The sequence below is a fragment of the Bombina bombina genome, chromosome 4, assembly GCF_027579735.1.
Source record: "Bombina bombina isolate aBomBom1 chromosome 4, aBomBom1.pri, whole genome shotgun sequence".
Lineage (NCBI taxonomy): Eukaryota > Metazoa > Chordata > Amphibia > Anura > Bombinatoridae > Bombina > Bombina bombina.
The window spans coordinates 1,107,327,504-1,107,346,440 of NC_069502.1; the positions used below are offsets into that span (position 1 = coordinate 1,107,327,504).

An 18,937-nucleotide genomic window follows, 5' to 3' on the forward strand; every position below is an offset into this window, starting at 1 on the left:
GTACTACTGCAATGCCCCTTGGTCTTAGCACCGCTAGAAGGGACCCTAGTACCCTTGTGAAAATCCTTGGAGCAGTGGCTAATCCGAATGGAAGTGCCACAAACTGGTAATGCTTGTCCAGAAAGGCGAACCTTAGGAACCGAAAATGTTCCTTGTGGATAGGAATACGTAGGTACGCATCCTTTAAGTCCACCGTGGTCATGAATTGACCTTCCTGGATGGTAGGAAGGATCGTTCGAATGGTTTCCATTTTGAACGATGAAACCCTTAGAAACTTGTTTAGAATCTTGAGATCTAAAATAGGTCTGAATGTTCCCTCTTTTTTGGGAATTATGAACAGGTTGGAGTAAAAACCCATCCCTTGTTCTCCTAATGGAACAGGATGAATCACTCCCATGCTTAACAGGTCTTCTACACAGTGTAAGAATGCCTGTTCGAAGATAATTGAGACCCGTGGAACCTTCCCCTTGGGGGTAGTTCCCTGAATTCCAGGAGATAACCTTGAGAAACTATTTCTAGCGCCCAAGGATCCTGAACATCTCTTGCCCCAGCCTGAGCAAAGAGAGAAAGTCTGCCCCCCACCAGATCCTTCCCAGATCGGGGGCCAACACTTCATGCTGTTTTGGTAGTAGTGGCAGGTGACTTGGCCTGCTTACCCTTGTTCCAGCCTTGCATCGGCCTCCAGGCTGGCTTGGTTCGAGAAGTATTACCCTCTTGCTTAGAGGGTGTAGAATTTGAGGCTGGTCCGTTTCTGCGAAAGGGACAAAAATTTGACTTATTTTTAGCCTTAAAAGACCTATCCAGAGGAAGGGCGTGGCCCTTTCCCCCAGTGATGTCTGAAATAATCTCTTTCAAGTCAGGGCCAAACAGTGTTTTACCCTTGAAAGGGATGTTAAGCAAAAGCGCTCTGCGCGCCACGATAGCAAACCCTGAATTATTCGCTGCTAATCTAGCTAATTGCAAAGCGGCATCTAAAATAAAAGAGTTAGCCAATTTAAGAGCTTGAACTCTGTCCAAAACCTCCTCGTACGAAGATTCTTTATTGAGCGACTTTTCTAGTTCTTCGAACCAGAAACACGCAGCTGTAGTGACAGGAACAATGCATGAAATTGGTTGTAGAAGGTAACCTTGCTGAACAAACATCTTTTTAAGCAAACCCTCTAACCTTTAATCCATAGGATCTTGAAAGCACAACTATCTTCTATAGGAATAGAAGTGCGTTTGTTTAGAGTAGAAACCGCCCCCTCGACCTTGGGGACTGTATGCTATAAGTCCTTTCTGGGGTCGACTATAGGAAATAATTTCTTAAATATAGGGGGAGGACAAAAGGTATGCCGGGCCTTTCCCACTCCTTATTTACTATGTCCGCCACCCGCTTGGGTATAGGAAAAACATCGGGGGGCACCGGAACCTCTAGGAACTTGTCCAACTTACCTAATTTCTCTGGAATGACCAAATTGTCACAATCATCCAGAGTAGATAATACCTCCTTAAGTAGTGCGTGGAGATGTTGTAATTTAAATTTAAAAGTTACAATATCAGGTTCTGCTTGTTGAGAAATTTTCCCTGAATCTGAAATTTCTCCCTCAGACAAAACCTCCCTCCTGGCCCCTTCAGATAGGTGTGAGGGTATATCAGAACAGATATCATCAGCGTCCTTTTGCTCTTCAGTGTTTAAAACAGAGCAATCACGCTTTCTCTGATAAGTAGGCATTTTGGAAAAAATGCATGCAATAGAATTATCCATTACAGCCATTAATTGTTGTATGGTAATAAGTATTGGCGCACTAGATGTACTAGGGGCCTCTTGTGTGGGCAAAACTGGTGTAGACACAGAAGGGGATGATGCAGTACCATGCTTACTCCCCTCATTAGAGGAATCATCTTGGGCAATATCTCATCTATGGCATTATTATCCCTACTTTGTTTGGACATTATGACACAAATATATCACATATATTTAAATGGGGAGACACATTGGCTTTCATACATATAGAACATCGTTATCTGATGGTTCAGACATGTTAAACAGGCTTAAACTTGTCAACAAAGCACAAAAAACGTTTTACAATAAAACCGTTACTGTCCCTTTAAATTTTAAACTGAACACACTTTATTACTGAATATGTGAAAAAGTATGAAGGAATTGTTCAAAATTCACCAAAATTTCACCACAGTAACTTAAAGCCTTAAAAGTATTGCACACCAAATTTGAAAGCTTTAACCCTTAAAATAACGGAACCGGAGCCGTTTTTACATTTAACCCCTATACAGTCCCAGGTATCTGCTTTGCTGAGACCCAACCAAGCCCAGAGGGGAATACGATACCAAATGATGCCTTCTATAAGCTTTTTCAGTGGTTCTTAGCTCCTCACACATGCATCTGCATGCCATGCTTTCCAAAAACAACTGCGCATTAGAGGCGCGAAAATGAGGCTCTGTCTATGACTAGAAAAGGCCCCCAGTGAAAAAGGTGTCCAATACAGTGCCTGCCGTTTTTATTAAAACAATCCCCAAGATTAAACAACTATTAAAAGTAATAATCTGCCAAATATACTTAGTAAAGTAATCGTTTTAGCCCAGAAAAATGTCTACCAGTTTTTTAAGCCCTAATGAAGCCCTTTATTCTTTTACTTAAACTAAGAAAATGGCTTACCGGTTCCCATAGGGAAAATGACAGCTTCCAGCATTACCGAGTCTTGTTAGAAATGTGTCATACCTCAAGCAGCAAAGTCTGCCCACTGTTTCCCCCAACTGAAGTTACTTCATCTCAACAGTCCTGTGTGGAAACAGCTATCGATTTTAGTAACGGTTGCTAAAATCATTTTCCTCTTACAAACAGAAATCTTCATCTCTTTTCTGTTTCAGAGTAAATAGTACATACCAGCACTATTTTAAAATAACAAACTCTTGATTGAAGAACAAAAACTACATTTAAACACCAAAAAACTCTAAGCCATCTCCGTGGAGATGTTGCCTGTGCAACGGCAAAGAGAATGACTGGGGTAGGCGGAGCCTAGGAGGGACTATATGGCCAGCTTTGCTGGGCTCTTTGCCATTTCCTGTTGGGGAGGAGAATATCCCACAAGTAAGGATGACGCCGTGGACCGGACACACCTATGTTGGAGAAATGATAGTTTTTATTTTCAAGCAAGACTTTTTTTATTTTAAATGGTACCGGTGAGTGCTATTTTTCCTCGGGCAGCAGATGGAAGAAGATTTCTGCCTGGAGGTTGATGATCTTAGCAGTTGTCACTAAGATCCAGAGGAGTTCCCACAGAATGGCTGAGGAGTACTTGAGAAGCTTCAGTGTGAGGAACGTTTTTCATGCTACAAGCATTGAGGTATGTTCAGTTATTTTTTTCTGGAGAGACTGTGGTATTTCAGAACTGGCTGACATAGTTCCCATGAGGGAAGGGGTAAGCAGTAATCCTACATGTATGAAAGGGGTATTACTGGGACCTGTATGTTATGGGCTAAAAATGCAGCAAAGAATGGCAGCATGTTTGACACTGATAACATAACGTTTTTAGAGGAAACGGTTTTATGTTTAAAGGCAATATGACGTTTTTATGAGGAAACGTTTTTTATTTTTGATGGCACTGGAGGGTTTCACATGGCTTATAGTGTTATTGGGGAATACAGAAAACCCCACATGTCTAGTTCCTATACCGCTTTACAGCGGTTTTTACTAGGCAGAGAGACATTGTATTGGATGGGCGGGGCCTAATTTCGCGCCTCAGTTGCGCAGTTGATTTTCAGATGCAGACAGCAGGCTCCAGCTCCGGTGGGCATAAGCTGAAGACATAGCCTAACAAAGTTATAGTGAGATTTCTCAGACCCCTGAGGGCAGGTAGGTGCCACAGCAGAGCTGTGGCGAGGTGCAGGGGGTTGCTTTTCTATTTTTGGGTAACGTTTTTTTCTAATAGAGGGTTAATTGTCCCTTCCTTGTGGTGCAATCTTAAGGTAGATGATAAAACACATATATGCTAAAATTGTGAGAGTTATAACATTTTAAAGCAGTTTTGGGGGAAATTGTACGCTTTTTTACTCTTAAAGGTGCAGTACCGGTGTTCAGATTGTTGTTTTTTTCACTAAATAAAGTGTTTTCAAGACTTTTTGTGGTTATTACTAGCCTGTTCAACATGTCTGACATTGAAGAAAGTCAATGCTCTATGTGTTTAGAAGCCATTGTGGAACCCCCACTTATATTGTGTCCCTCATGTACTGAAAGGGCCTTACATTGCAAAGAACATATTTTAAGTGATAAAAGTATGTCTAAGGATGATTCTCAGTCTGAAGAGAATCGGGTTATGCCATCCAATTCTCCCCAAGTGTCACAACCTTTAACGCCCACTCAAGCGACGCCAAGTACTTCTAGTGTGTCTAATTCTTTTGCCCTACAAGATATGGCTGCAGTTATGTCTACTACCCTTACAGAGGTATTATCTAAACTGCCAGGTTTATAGGGTAAGCGCAGTAGGTCAGGTATTAGAGTAAATGCTGAGCCCTCTGATGCTTTATTGGCCATCTCCGATGTACCCTCACAGTGTTCTGAGTTGGGGGTAGGGGAATTGCTGTCTGAGGGAAAGCTTTCAGACTCAGGAAATGTGTTCCCTCAAACAGACTCGGACATGACGGCCTTTAAATTTAAGATTGAACACCTCCGCCTGTTACTCCGGGAGGTTTTAGAGACTTTGGATGATTGTGACCCTATTGTAATACCACCAGAGAAATTGTGTAAAATGGATAAATATCTAGAGGTCCCTACTTACACTAATGTTTTTCCAGTCCCTAAAAGGATTTCGGACATTGTTACTAAGGAATGGGACAGACCAGGCATTCCGTTCTCTCCCCCTCCTACATTTAAGAAAATGTTTCCCATATCTGACACCATTTGGGATTCCTGGCAGACGGTCCCTAAGGTGGAGGGAGCTATTTCTACCCTGGCTAAGCGTACAACTATACCTATTGAGGACAGTTCTGCTTTCAAATATCCTATGGATAAAAAATTAGAGGGTCTTTTAAAGAAATTGTTTATTCATCAGGGTTTTCTTCTACAACCTATAGCGTGCATTGTTCCAGTTACTACTGCAGCAGCTTTTTGGTTTGAGGCGCTAGAGGGGTCTCTTAAGGTTGAGACCCCATTAGATGATATTTTGGATAGAAATAAGGCTCTCAAGCTAGCTAATTCTTTTATTACCGATGCCGCTTTTCAAATGGCTAAATTAGCGGCTAAAAATGCAGGCTTTGCCATTTTAGCGCGTAGAGCGTTATGGCTTAAGTCTTGGTCTGCTGATGTGTCATCAAAATCTAAACTTTTAGCTATTCCTTTTAAAGGTAAGACCCTATTCGGGCCTGAACTAAAGGAAATCATTTCCGACATTACTGGAGGTAAAGGTCATGCCCTTCCTCAGGACAATACTGTTAAAATGAGGGCTAAACAAAATAATTTTCGTTCCTTTCGAAACTTTAAAGGTGGACCCTCTATTTCCTCCTCCGCCACAAAGCAGGAGGGGAATTTTGCACAATCCAAGTCAGTCTGGAGACCTAACCAGACCTGGAATAAAGGTAAACAGGCTAAGAAGCCTGCTGCTGCTACCAAGACAGCATGAAGGGGCAGCCCCCGATTCGGGAACGGATCTAGTAGGGGGCAGACTTTCTCTCCGCTCAGGCTTGGGCAAGGGACGTTCAGGATCCCTGGGCATTAGAAATTGTGACCCAGGGGTATCGACTAGAATTCAAGGATTTTCTCCCAAGAGGGAGATTTCATCTTTCACGTTTGTCTGTAGACCAGACAAAAAGAGAGGCGTTCTTACGCTGTGTAGAAGACCTATATACCATGGGTGTAATCTGTCCAGTTCCAAAACTAGAACAGGGGCAGGGGTTTTACTCAAATCTGTTCGTGGTTCCCAAAACAGAGGGAACCTTCAGGCCAATTTTAGACCTCAAATGTCTAAACAAATTTCTCAGAGTCCCATCGTTCAAGATGGAGACCATACGAACAATTTTACATATGATCCAGGAGGGTCAATATATGACCACCGTGGACTTGAAGGACGCGTATCTTCACATTCCTATCCACAAAGATTATCACCAGTTTCTTAGGTTCGCCTTCCTGGACAAACACTACCAGTTTGTGGCCCTCCCTTTCGGGTTGGCCACAGCTCCCAGAATCTTCACAAAGGTGCTAGGGTCCCTTCTGGCGGTTCTAGGGCCGCGGGGCATAGCAGTGGCGCCCTATCTGGACGATATTTTGATTCAGGCGTCAACTTACCATCTAGCCAAATCTCACACGGACATCGTGTTGGCTTTTCTAAGAACTCACGGTTGGAAGGTGAATATAGAAAAGAGTTCACTAGTTCCACTGACAAGAGTTCCATTCCTGGGAACTCTGATAGACTCGGTAGACATGAAAATATTTCTGACGGAGGTCAGAAAGTTAAAGATTCTAAATACTTGCCGAGCACTTCAGTCCATTCCTCGGCCATCAGTGGCTCAGTGTATGGAGGTCATTGGATTAATGGTAGCGGCAATGGACATCGTTCCGTTTGCACGCTTTCATCTCAGGCCACTGCAGCTGTGCATGCTCAGACAGTGGAATGGGGATTATGCCAAATTATCTCCTCAGATAAATCTGGATCAAGAGACCAGAGACTCTCTTCTTTGGTGGTTGTCACAGGATCATCTGTCCCAGGGTCTGTGCTTCCGCAGACCAGCATGGGTTATAGTGACGACGGACGCCAGCCTCTTGGGCTGGGGTGTAGTCTGGAATTCCCTGAAGGCTCAGGGTGTTTGGAATCAGGAGGAGTCTCTTCTTCCAATCAATATTCTGGAATTGAGAGCAATATTCAATGCACTTCAGGCGTGGCCTCAGTTGGCCTTGACCAAGTTCATAAGATTCCAGTCAGACAATATCACAACTGTAGCATATATCAATCATCAAGGGGGAACAAAGAGTTCTCTAGCGATGATAGAGGTTTCCAAGATAATTCGATGGGCAGAGACTCACTCTTGCCATCTATCAGCAATCTATATCCCAGGAGTAGAGAACTGGGAAGTGGATTTTCGAAGTCGTCAGACTTTTCATCCGGGGGAGTGGGAGCTCCATCCGCAGGTGTTTGCGACATTGATCCGTCAATGGGGCACACCGGAATTGGATCTGATGGCATCTCGTCAGAATGCCAAACTTCCTTGTTACGGGTCCAGATCAAGGGATCCCCAAGCTGTACTGATAGATGCTCTAGCAGTACCTTGGTCGTTCAACCTGGCTTATGTGTTTCCTCCATTTCCTCTCCTACCTCGTCTGATTGCAAGAATCAAACAGGAGAGGGCTTCAGTAATCCTGATAGTGCCTGCGTGGCCACGCAGGACTTGGTATGCAGATCTAGTGGACATGTTATCTCTGCCACCGTGGAAACTGCTTCTGAGAAAGGAACTTCTCATCCAAGGTCCGTTCTGTCATCCAAATCTAAATTCTCTGCAGCTGACTGCCTGGAGATTGAACGCTTGATTTTATCTAAGCGGGGATTCTCTGAGTCGGTCATTGATACTTTGATTCAGGCTCGAAAGCCTGTCACTAGGAAAATTTACCATAAGATATGGCGTAAATATCTTTATTGGTGCGAATCCAAGGACTTCTCATGGAGTAGGGTTCGGATTCCTAGGATTTTGTCCTTTCTCCAAGAAGGCTTGGAGAAGGGATTATCAGCTAGTTCCTTAAAGGGACAAATTTCTGCTTTGTCAATTTTACTACACAAGCGTCTGGCAGATATCACAGACGTTCAGTCCTTTTGTCAGGCTTTAGTCAGAATCAAGCCTGTGTTTAAACCTGTTGCTCCGCCATGGAGTTTGAATTTAGTTCTCAATGTTCTTCAAAGGGTTCCGTTTGAACCCATGCATTCCATAGATATTAAGCTTTTATCTTGGAAAGTTTTGATTTTAGTTGCTATCTCTTCTGCTCGAAGAGTTTCTGAGCTTTCTGCGTTACAATGTGACTTGCCTTATCTTATATTCCATTCTGATAAGGTGGTTTTGCGTACTAAACCTGGATTCCTTCCTAAGGTTGTTTCAAATAAAAATATTAATCAGGAAATTGTTGTTCGTTCTTTGTGTCCTAATCCTTCTTCTAAGAAGGAGCGTCTGTTACATAGCTTGGACGTGGGTCGTGCCTTGAAGTTTTACTTACAAGCGACCAAGGATTTCCGTCAAACATCTTCCCTATTCGTTGTTTATTCTGGGAAGCGTAGGGGTCAAAATGCTACGGCTACCTCTTTTTTTTTTGGCTGAAAAGCATCATCCGTTTGGCATACGAGACTGCTGGACAGCAGCCTCCTGAAAAGATTACGGCTCATTCTACTAGAGCGGTGGCTTCTACATGGGCTTTTAAAAACGATGCTTCTGTTGAACAGATTTGTAAGGCTGCGACTTGGTCCTCCCTTCATACTTTTTCCAAATTTTACAAATTTGATACTTTTGCTTCTTCTGAGGCTATTTTTGGGAGAAAAGTTATTCAAGCAGTGGTGCCTTCCGTTTAGGTATCTGTCTTGTCCCTCCCGTTCATCCGTGTCCTGTTGCTTTGGTATTGTATCCCATATATATATGAATCCGTGGACTCCTCGTATCTAGTAGAAGAAAAGGAAATTTATGCTAACCTGATAAATTGACTTCTTCTACGATACGACGAGTCCACGGCCCTCCCTGTCATATTAGACAGATTATATTTTTGTTTTCAAAACTTCAGTCACCTCTGCACCTTTTAGCTTTTCTTTTCTCTTCCTATACCTTCGGTCGAATGACTGGGGGTGGAGAGAAGGGAGGAGCTATATATACAGCTCTGCTGCTCTTTGCCACTTCCTCTTAGCAGGAGGATAATATCCCACAAGTAAGGATGAATCCGTGGACTCATTGTATCGTATAAGAAATCGATTTATCAGGTAAGCATAAATTTCCTTTTTCCAGGAAAAGCACGTCTCCTCACTTGTTTAGATTTGTTAAATAAACTTCACAATGAGTTATTTTCTTTATATTTTGTGCTAAGTGGAGGATTTTAAATTCACTTTTCACCTCTCCATAATTTAAAAAGTTGTTGTATTTTAATAATGATATAGCTTAGGAAACTGTGTGCAGTATAGCAACTGAAACATTTAGGGATGATCCTTTCTTTTGGTGGTTGTTGAATAAAGTTTTTGTGTATTGTTTGTTGTCCTAATGTTATTTTTTTGTGATTTGTTTACATTTTCATAATTAACTATTTTCATATTTATTTATTTTTTATAGAAAACTACGATCCATTGTTTATGCATCCAGATTTATCATGTGGGACTCACACGGGTAGCTGTGGACATATAATGCACGCTCATTGCTGGCAGAGGTAATACATCTTAAAATACTTTTCAGCAGTCCTAGGTTAAGAAATAACTTGTTAGAAGACTTTAACAGTAATAATAATGGTAGTGAAAAAGGGGGGAGGGGTCAGGCACCACATTTAAGATTATTAGCATTAGCATTTGTTTTTTGTTATATGTACAGTGCATATTTTGAAAAAACATAATTTATGTAAGAACTTACCTGATAAATTCATTTCTTTCATATTAGCAAGAGTCCATGAGCTAGTGATGTATGGGATATACATTCCTACCAGGAGGGGCAAAGTTTCCCAAACCTCAAAATGCCTATAAATACACCCCTCACCACACCCACAATTCAGTTTAACGAATAGCCAAGAAGTGGGGTGATAAAAAAGTGCGAAAGCATATAAAATAAGGAATTGGAATAATTGTGCTTTATACAAAATCATAACCACCACAAAAAAAGGGCGGGCCTCATGGACTCTTGCTAATATGAAAGAAATGAATTTATCAGGTAAGTTCTTACATAAATTATGTTTTCTTTCATGTAATTAGCAAGAGTCCATGAGCTAGTGACGTATGGGATAATGACTACCCAAGATGTGGATCTTTCCACACAAGAGTCACTAGAGAGGGAGGGATAAAATAAAGACAGCCAATTCCTGCTGAAAATAATCCACACCCAAAATAAAGTTTAACGAAAAACATAAGCAGAAGATTCAAACTGAAACCGCTGCCTGAAGTACTTTTCTACCAAAAACTGCTTCAGAAGAAGAAAATACATCAAAATGGTAGAATTTAGTAAAAGTATGCAAAGAGGACCAAGTTGCTGCTTTGCAGATCTGGTCAACCGAAGCTTCATTCCTAAACGCCCAGGAAGTAGAAACTGACTTAGTAGAATGAGCTGTAATTCTCTGAGGCGGAGTTTTACCCGACTCAACATAGGCAAGATGAATTAAAGATTTCAACCAAGATGCCAAAGAAATGGCAGAAGCTTTCTGGCCTTTTCTAGAACCGGAAAAGATAACAAATAGACTAGAAGTCTTACGAAAAGATTTCGTAGCTTCAACATAATATTTCAAAGCTCTAACAACATCCAAAGAATGCAACGATTTCTCCTTAGAATTCTTAGGATTAGGACATAATGAAGGAACCACAATTTCTCTACTAATATTGTTGGAATTCACAACTTTAGGTAAAAATTCAAAAGAAGTTCGCAACACCGCCTTATCCTGATGAAAAATCAGAAAAGGAGACTCACAAGAAAGAGCAGATAATTCAGAAACTCTTCTGGCAGAAGAGATGGCCAAAAGGAACAAAACTTTCCAAGAAAGTAATTTAATGTCCAATGAATGCATAGGTTCAAACGGAGGAGCTTGAAGAGCTCCCAGAACCAAATTCAAACTCCAAGGAGGAGAAATTGACTTAATGACAGGTTTTATACGAACCAAAGCTTGTACAAAACAATGAATATCAGGAAGAATAGCAATCTTTCTGTGAAAAAGAACAGAAAGAGCAGAGATTTGTCCTTTCAAAGAACTTGCGGACAAACCCTTATCTAAACCATCCTGAAGAAACTGTAAAATTCTCGGTATTCTAAAAGAATGCCAGGAAAAATGATGAGAAAGACACCAAGAAATATAAGTCTTCCAGACTCTATAATATATCTCTCTAGATACAGATTTACGAGCCTGTAACATAGTATTAATCACAGAGTCAGAGAAACCTCTTTGACCAAGAATCAAGCGTTCAATCTCCATACCTTTAAATTTAAGGATTTCAGATCCTGATGGAAAAAAGGACCTTGTGACAGAAGGTCTGGTCTTAACGGAAGAGTCCACGGTTGGCAAGAGGCCATCCGGACAAGATCCGCATACCAAAACCTGTGAGGCCATGCCGGAGCTACCAGCAGAACAAACGAGCATTCCTTCAGAATCTTGGAGATTACTCTTGGAAGAAGAACTAGAGGCGGAAAGATATAGGCAGGATGATACTTCCAAGGAAGTGATAATGCATCCACTGCCTCCGCCTGAGGATCCCGGGATCTGGACAGATACCTGGGAAGTTTCTTGTTTAGATGGGACGCCATCAGATCTATTTCTGGAAGTTCCCACATTTGAACAATCTGAAGAAATACCTCTGGGTGAAGAGACCATTCGCCCGGATGCAACGTTTGGCGACTGAGATAATCCGCTTCCCAATTGTCTACACCTGGGATATGAACCGCAGAGATTCGACAGGAGCTGGATTCCGCCCAAACCAAAATTCGAGATACTTCTTTCATAGCCAGAGGACTGTGAGTCCCTCCTTGATGATTGATGTATGCCACAGTTGTGACATTGTCTGTCTGAAAACAAATGAACGATTCTCTCTTCAGAAGAGGCCAAAACTGAAGAGCTCTGAAAATTGCACGGAGTTCCAAAATATTGATCGGTAATCTCACCTCCTGAGATTCCCAAACTCCTTGTGCCGTCAGAGATCCCCACACAGCTCCCCAACCTGTGAGACTTGCATCTGTTGAAATTACAGTCCAAGTCGGAAGCACAAAAGAAGCCCCCTGAATTAAACGATGGTGATCTGTCCACCATGTTAGAGAGTGTCGAACAATCGGTTTTAAAGATATTAATTGAGATATCTTCGTGTAATCCTTGCACCATTGCTTCAGCATACAGAGCTGAAGAGGTCGCATGTGAAAACGAGCAAAGGGGATCGCGTCCGATGCAGCAGTCATAAGACCTAGAATTTCCATTCATAAGGCTACCGAAGGGAATGATTGTGACTGAAGGTTTCGACAAGCTGCAATCAACTTTAGACGTCTCTTGTCTGTTAAAGACAGAGTCATGGACACTGAATCCATCTGGAAACCCAGAAAAGTTACCCTTGTCTGAGGAATCAAAGAACTTTTTGGTAAATTTATCCTCCAACCATGATCTTGAAGAAACAACACAAGTCGATTCGTATGAGATTCTGCTAAATGTAAAGACTGAGCAAGTACCAAGATATCGTCCAAATAAGGAAATACCACAATACCCTGTTCTCTGATTACAGACAGCAGGGCACCGAGAACCTTTGTAAAAATTCTTGGAGCTGTAGCTAGGCCAAACGGCAGAGCCACAAATTGGTAATGCTTGTCCAGAAACGAGAATCTCAGGAACTGATAATGATCTGGATGAATCGGAATATGCAGATATGCATCCTGTAAATCTATTGTGGACATATAATTCCCTTGCTGAACAAAAGGTAAGATAGTCCTTACAGTTACCATCTTGAATGTTGGTATCCTTACATAACGATTCAATATTTTTAGATCCAGAACTGGTCTGAAAGAATTCTCCTTCTTTGGTACAATGAAGAGATTTGAATAAAACCCCATCCCCTGTTCCGGAACTGGAACTGGCATAATTACTCCAGTCAACTCTAGATCTGAAACACATTTCAGAAATGCTTGAGCTTTTACTGGATTTACTGGGACACGGGAAAGAAAAAATCTCTTTGCAGGAGGTCTCAACTTGAAACCAATTCTGTACCCTTCTGAAACAATGCTCTGAATCCAAAGATTGTGAACAGAATTGATCCAAATTTCCTTGAAAAAACGTAACCTGCCCCCTACCAGCTGAGCTGGAATGAGGGCCGCACCTTCATGTGGACTTAGAAGCAGGCTTTGCCTTTCTAGCTGGCTTGGATTTATTCCAGACTGGAGATGGTCTCCAAACTGAAACTGCTCCTGAGGATGAAGGATCAGGCTTTTGTTCTTTGTTGAAACGAAAGGAACGAAAACGATTATAAGCCCTGTTTTTACCTTTAGATTTTTTATCCTGTGGTAAAAAAGTTCCTTTCCCACCAGTAACAGTTGAAATAATGGAATCCAACTGAGAACCAAATAATTTGTTACCCTGGAAAGAAATGGAAAGTAAAGTTGATTTAGAAGCCATATCAGCATTCCAAGTTTTAAGCCATAAAGCTCTTCTAGCTAAAATAGCTAGAGACATAAACCTGACATCAACTCTGATAATATCAAAAATAGCATCACAGATAAAATTATTAGCATGCTGAAGAAGAATAATAATATCATGAGAATCACGATGTGTTACTTGTTGCGCTAAAGTTTCCAACCAAAAAGTTGAAGCTGCAGCAACATCAGCCAAAGATATAGCAGGTCTAAGAAGATTACCTGAACACAGATAAGCTTTTCTTAGAAAGGATTCAATTTTCCTATCTAGAGGATCCTTAAACGAAGTACCATCTGACGTAGGAATAGTAGTACGTTTAGCAAGGGTAGAAATAGCCCCATCAACTTTAGGGATCTTGTCCCAAAATTCTAATCTGTCAGACGGCACAGGATATAATTGCTTAAAACGTTTAGAAGGAGTAAATGAATTACCCAAATGATCCCATTCTTTGGAAATTACTGCAGAAATAGCATTAGGAACAGGAAAAACTTCTGGAATAACCACAGGAGCTTTAAATACCTTATCTAAACATTTAGAATTAGTATCAAGAGGACCAGAATCCTCTATTTCTAAAGCAATTAGTACTTCTTTAAGTAAAGAACGAATAAATTCCATTTTAAATAAATATGAAGATTTATCAGCATCAACCTCTGAGACAGAATCCTCTGAACCAGAGGAATCATCAGAATCAGAATGATGATGTTCATTTAAAAATTCATCTGTAGGGAGAGAAGTTTTAAAAGATTTTTTACGTTTACTAGAAGGAGAAATAACAGACATAGCCTTCTTTATGGATTCAGAAACAAAATCTCTTATATTATCAGGAACATTCTGCACCTTAGATGTTGAAGGAACTGCAACAGGCAATGGTACTTTACTAATGGAAATATTATCTGCTTTAACAAGTTTGTCATGACAATCAATACAAACAACAGCTGGAGGAATAGCTACCAAAAGTTTACAGCAGATACACTTAGCTTTGGTAGATTCAGCACTTGACAGCGATTTTCCTGTAGTATCTTCTGACTCAGATGCAACGTGAGACATCTTGCAATATGTAAGAGAAAAAACAACATATATATAAAGCAAAATTGATCAAATTCCTTAAATGACAGTTTCAGGAATGGGAAAAATTGCCAAAGAACAAGCTTCTAGCAACCAGAAGCAATGAAAAATGAGACTTAAATAATGTGGAGACAAAAAGAGATGCCCATATTTTTTAGCGCCAAATAAGACGCCCACATTATTTGGCGCCTAAATGCTTTTTGGCGCCAAAAATGACGCCACATCCGGAACGCCGACATTTTTGGCGCAAAATAACGTCAAAAAATGACGCAACTTCCGGCGACACGTATGACGGCGGAAACGGAAATAGAATTTTTGCGCCAAAAAAGTCCGCGCCAAGAAAGACGCAATAAAATGAAGCATTTTCAGCCCCCGCGAGCCTAACAGCCCACAGGGAAAAAGTCAAATTTTAAGGTAAGAAAAATGTTAAATTAAAATGCATTATCCCAAATATGAAACTGACTGTCTGAAAATAAGGAAAGTTGAACATTCTGAGTCAAGGCAAATAAATGTTTGAATACATATATTTAGAACTTTATAAACAAAAGTGCCCAACCATAGCTTGGAGTGTCACAGAAAATAAGACTTACTTACCCCAGGACACTCATCTACATATAGCAGATAGCCAAACCAGTACTGAAACGAGAATCAGCAGAGGTAATGGTATATATAAGAGTATATCGTCGATCTGAAAAGGGAGGTAAGAGATGAATCTCTACGACCGATAACAGAGAACCTATGAAATAGACCCCGTAGAAGGAGATCACTGCATTCAAATAGGCAATACTCTCCTCACATCCCTCTGACATTCACTGCACGCTGAGAGGAAAACCGGGCTCCAACTTGCTGCGGAGCGCATATCAACGTAGAATCTAGCACAAACTTACTTCACCACCTCCATCGGAGGCAAAGTTTGTAAAACTGAATTGTGGGTGTGGTGAGGGGTGTATTTATAGGCATTTTGAGGTTTGGGAAACTTTGCCCCTCCTGGTAGGAATGTATATCCCATACGTCACTAGCTCATGGACTCTTGCTAATTACATGAAAGAAACACTGTTTCTTTTACAAGATATGACGAGTCCACGGATTTCATCCTTACTTATGGGATATCGCTTCCTGGTCAGCAGGAGGAGGCAAAGAGCTCCACAGCAGAGATGTGTATATATAGCCCCTCCCTTCCCTCCCCCTCCAGTCATTCTCTTTGCCTGCGTTAGTGATAGGAGTGAGGTAAAGTGAGGTGTTAGTTTAGATTCTTCAATCAAGAGTTTTTTATTTTTAAATGGTGCCGATGTGTACTATTTTTCTTTAGGAGCAGTTTCTGGAAGTTATGATTATGGGAACTGGTGAGGTTTTATCCTGCACTGTGCCTCCCATCATTATACTGCTCCTCAGTATTGGTCTTAGAGAGAATTAACTGAGACCTATCTGTACTTCACAGGACCTCAGGAGGGAGAAGAGGCCTCTTGACACTGGGATTTCTCATGTTGTTCCTCAACATGAAGGTAAGTGCAGTCTTTTCTTTCTGGGGTTCTGCAGCTTATCTCAGAAGTGACTGTGCTAAGACCTTGGTTTATATCAAACACAGACTTAAGGCTTATTTGGGCAGTATACAGATCTCACTAATACTAAGGGATTCTCAACTGTCATATTGTTTTTATCTGTGGCATTATGCAGATTCTCACTAACAGGGACTGAGAACCGTCAGATTGTGTGTATTTTTTCCCCCAGATATTCTAGTGAGACTCAGAGGGACTAGAAGCGCTGGGGGATCGTGGTGACACACAATATTTGGGCAACTTGTATTCAAGGCTGACGCTGGGAGTAATATAGGCATATACAGACAAAGAAGAGGGAACGTTTGTGATTATTACGTTTCCAAAACATGGCGGCTCTGTTTGTGGTTCTCCGTTTGTTTACGCCCACGATGGGCGGGGCTTGGTGTTAGCGCGCTTTCGTGCAGTTGTTTTTAGCTGGGTTCCGACAGCAGCACTTTCTTTTCAGCTCCTAGTGCGCTTGTTTGACATCTAGTGCAGGCGATCGTAGGTGTGCCGGGTGAGAGGTCGCGACACAGGTGGAGGTAGGAGCCGCAGCAGAGCTGTGGCGGGGTGACTAAGTTTAGCTTTTTTTCTTATAAAACTGTACTATTTGTCCCCTTAAAGCTATATGACTTACTAATGAAAAATAAGTTTAATTAAGGAGGTTTATTTTTTTGGCCTATACGGATGTTTTGTTACAGAGAGTTTTTTCTTATAAAGACACAGTACCTACTCTGTTATTAAAAATTTATTTAAATGACCAACTTGCTTGTTTTGCTGTGTATCATGGAGGACACTGAACAAAGCACATGTCCTATGTGTCTAAATGCCATTGTGGAACCCCCTGTTACCCTATGTGACACTTGTTTAGAGAGGGCCTTACAATGTAAAGAGAAGATATTTTCTAATACAGATATGCCTGGAGATTGCCCTCAGACCAATGAGACTCGGGGTATGCCGCTAATTTCTCCCCAAGCGTCACAGCCTTTAACGCCCACGCAAACGATGCCATGTTCCTCAACGGCATCTACTTCATTTACCTTGCAGGATATGGCTGCAGTTATGTCATCCACCCTCACAGAAGTCTTGTCTAAGTTGCCAATGTTACAGGGCAAACGTAGCAGGACTGAGACCCATGTGGTCCCTGCAACTTCTGACGCCTTGATGGCTATCTCTGATATACCCTCACAGGGATCTGAGTTGGAGGGTAGGGAACTTCTGTCTGAGGGGGAACTCTCTGAATCGGGGAGTGTGTTACCTCAGACTGACTCGAATGTCATGTCCTTTAGATTTAAGCTGGAACACCTCCGCCTGTTACTTAGGGAGGTTTTAGCGACTCTGGATGATTCTGACTCTATAGTGGTACCTCCAGAGAAATTGTGTAAGATGGATGTGTTTCTGGTTCCTAAGAGAATTTCGGAAATTATTTTGCGGGAATGGGAAAGACCGGGTATCCCGTTCTCACCCTATCCTAATTTTAAGAAAATGTATCCTATAGATGACACTGTTCGGGATTCTTGGCAAACAGTCCCTAAGATGGAGGGAACTATATCTACTCTGGCTAAGCGAACAACTATTCCTATTGAGGACAGTTGTGCTTTCAAAGTTCCTATGGACAAAAAATTGGACGGTCTTCTAAAGAAGCTCTTTGTTCACCAGGGTTTTCTTTTGCAACCGACAGCTTGTATTGTACCAGTTACAACCGCGGCTGCCTTTTGGTTTGACGCCTTAGAAGAGTCTCTTAAGACTGAGACTCATTTAGAGGAAATTCTAGACAGAATTAAGGCCCTTAGGCTGGCTAATTCTTTTATTACTGATGCCGCTTTTCAAATCGCCAAGTTGGTGGCTAAAAATGCAGGATTTGCCATTCTAGCGCGTAGAGCTTTATGGTTAGTCTTGGTCTGCCGATGTATCCTCTAAATCAAAGCTATTGACTATTCCTTTCAAAGGAAAGACCCTATTCGGGCCTGAATTGAAAGAGATCATTTCTGACATTACCGGAGGTAAAGGTCACCTCCTCCCTCAGGATAAGACATCTAAACAGAGGAGACAGAGTAATTTTCGTTCCTTTCGAAATTTCAAGGGAATCCCTTCTTCCTCGTCCACTAAACAGGAAGGGAACTTGGCACAAGCCAAGACCGTCTGGAGACCCAATCAGGCTTGGAACAAGGGTAAACAACCCAAGAAGCCTGCTGCTGCTCCCAAGACAGTATAAAGGGGCGGCCCCTGATCCGGGATCGGATCTAGTAGGGGGCAGACTTTCTCTCTTTGTTCAGGCTTGGACAAGAGATGTTTAGGATCCCTGGACACTAGAGATTGTGTCCCAGGGGGTGTATCAATTAGAGTTCAAAAATTCCCTCCAAAGGGGAAGGTTTCTTCTTTCACGATTGTCTGTAGACCAGACAAAAAGAGAGGCGTTCTTACGTTGTGTAGAAGACCTCTCCACTATGGGAGTAATTCGTCCCGTTCCAATACAGGAACAGGGGCAGGGATTTTGCTCAAATCTTTTCGTAGTTCCCAAAAAAGAGGGAACGTTCAGACCCATTTTAGATCTCAAGAGTCTAAACAAGTTTCTCAGAGTCCCATCCTACAAGATAGGGACGATTCGGACAATTCTTCCGTTGATCCAGAAGGGTCAATATATGACTACCGTGGATTTAAAGGAAGCATATCTTCACATCCCTATCAACAGAGATCATCACCAATTTCTAAGGTTTGCTTTCCTGGACAAACATTTTCAGTTTGTGGCTCTTCCCTTCGGGTTGGCCACGGCACCCAGGATCTTCACAAATGTTCTAGGGTCTTTGCTAGCGGTTCTCAGACTACGGGGCATCGCAGTGGCGCCTTATCTGGACGATATTCTAATCCAGGTGTCGTCTTACCATCTGACAAAGTCTCATACCGACTTGGTTCTGTCCTTTTTAAGGACTCATGGGTGGAAGGTGAATCTAGAAAAGAGTTCACTAATTCCAAGACAAGGGTTCCTTTCCTGGGAACTATAATAGATTCAGTATCCATGAAAATTTTCTTGACGGTC

General features: G+C 41.7%; 1 protein-coding gene across 1 annotated transcript in view; it reads left to right on the plus strand.

The window, feature by feature from the left end:
• The window catches only part of UBR2 (ubiquitin protein ligase E3 component n-recognin 2), a 689,885-nt gene that overhangs the window by 469,648 nt on the left and 201,300 nt on the right, over positions 1–18,937 (plus strand). Inside the window, 1 exon segment of the mRNA XM_053712365.1 lies at positions 9,280–9,373. Within this exon segment, the coding sequence (XP_053568340.1) occupies positions 9,280–9,373 (94 nt within the window).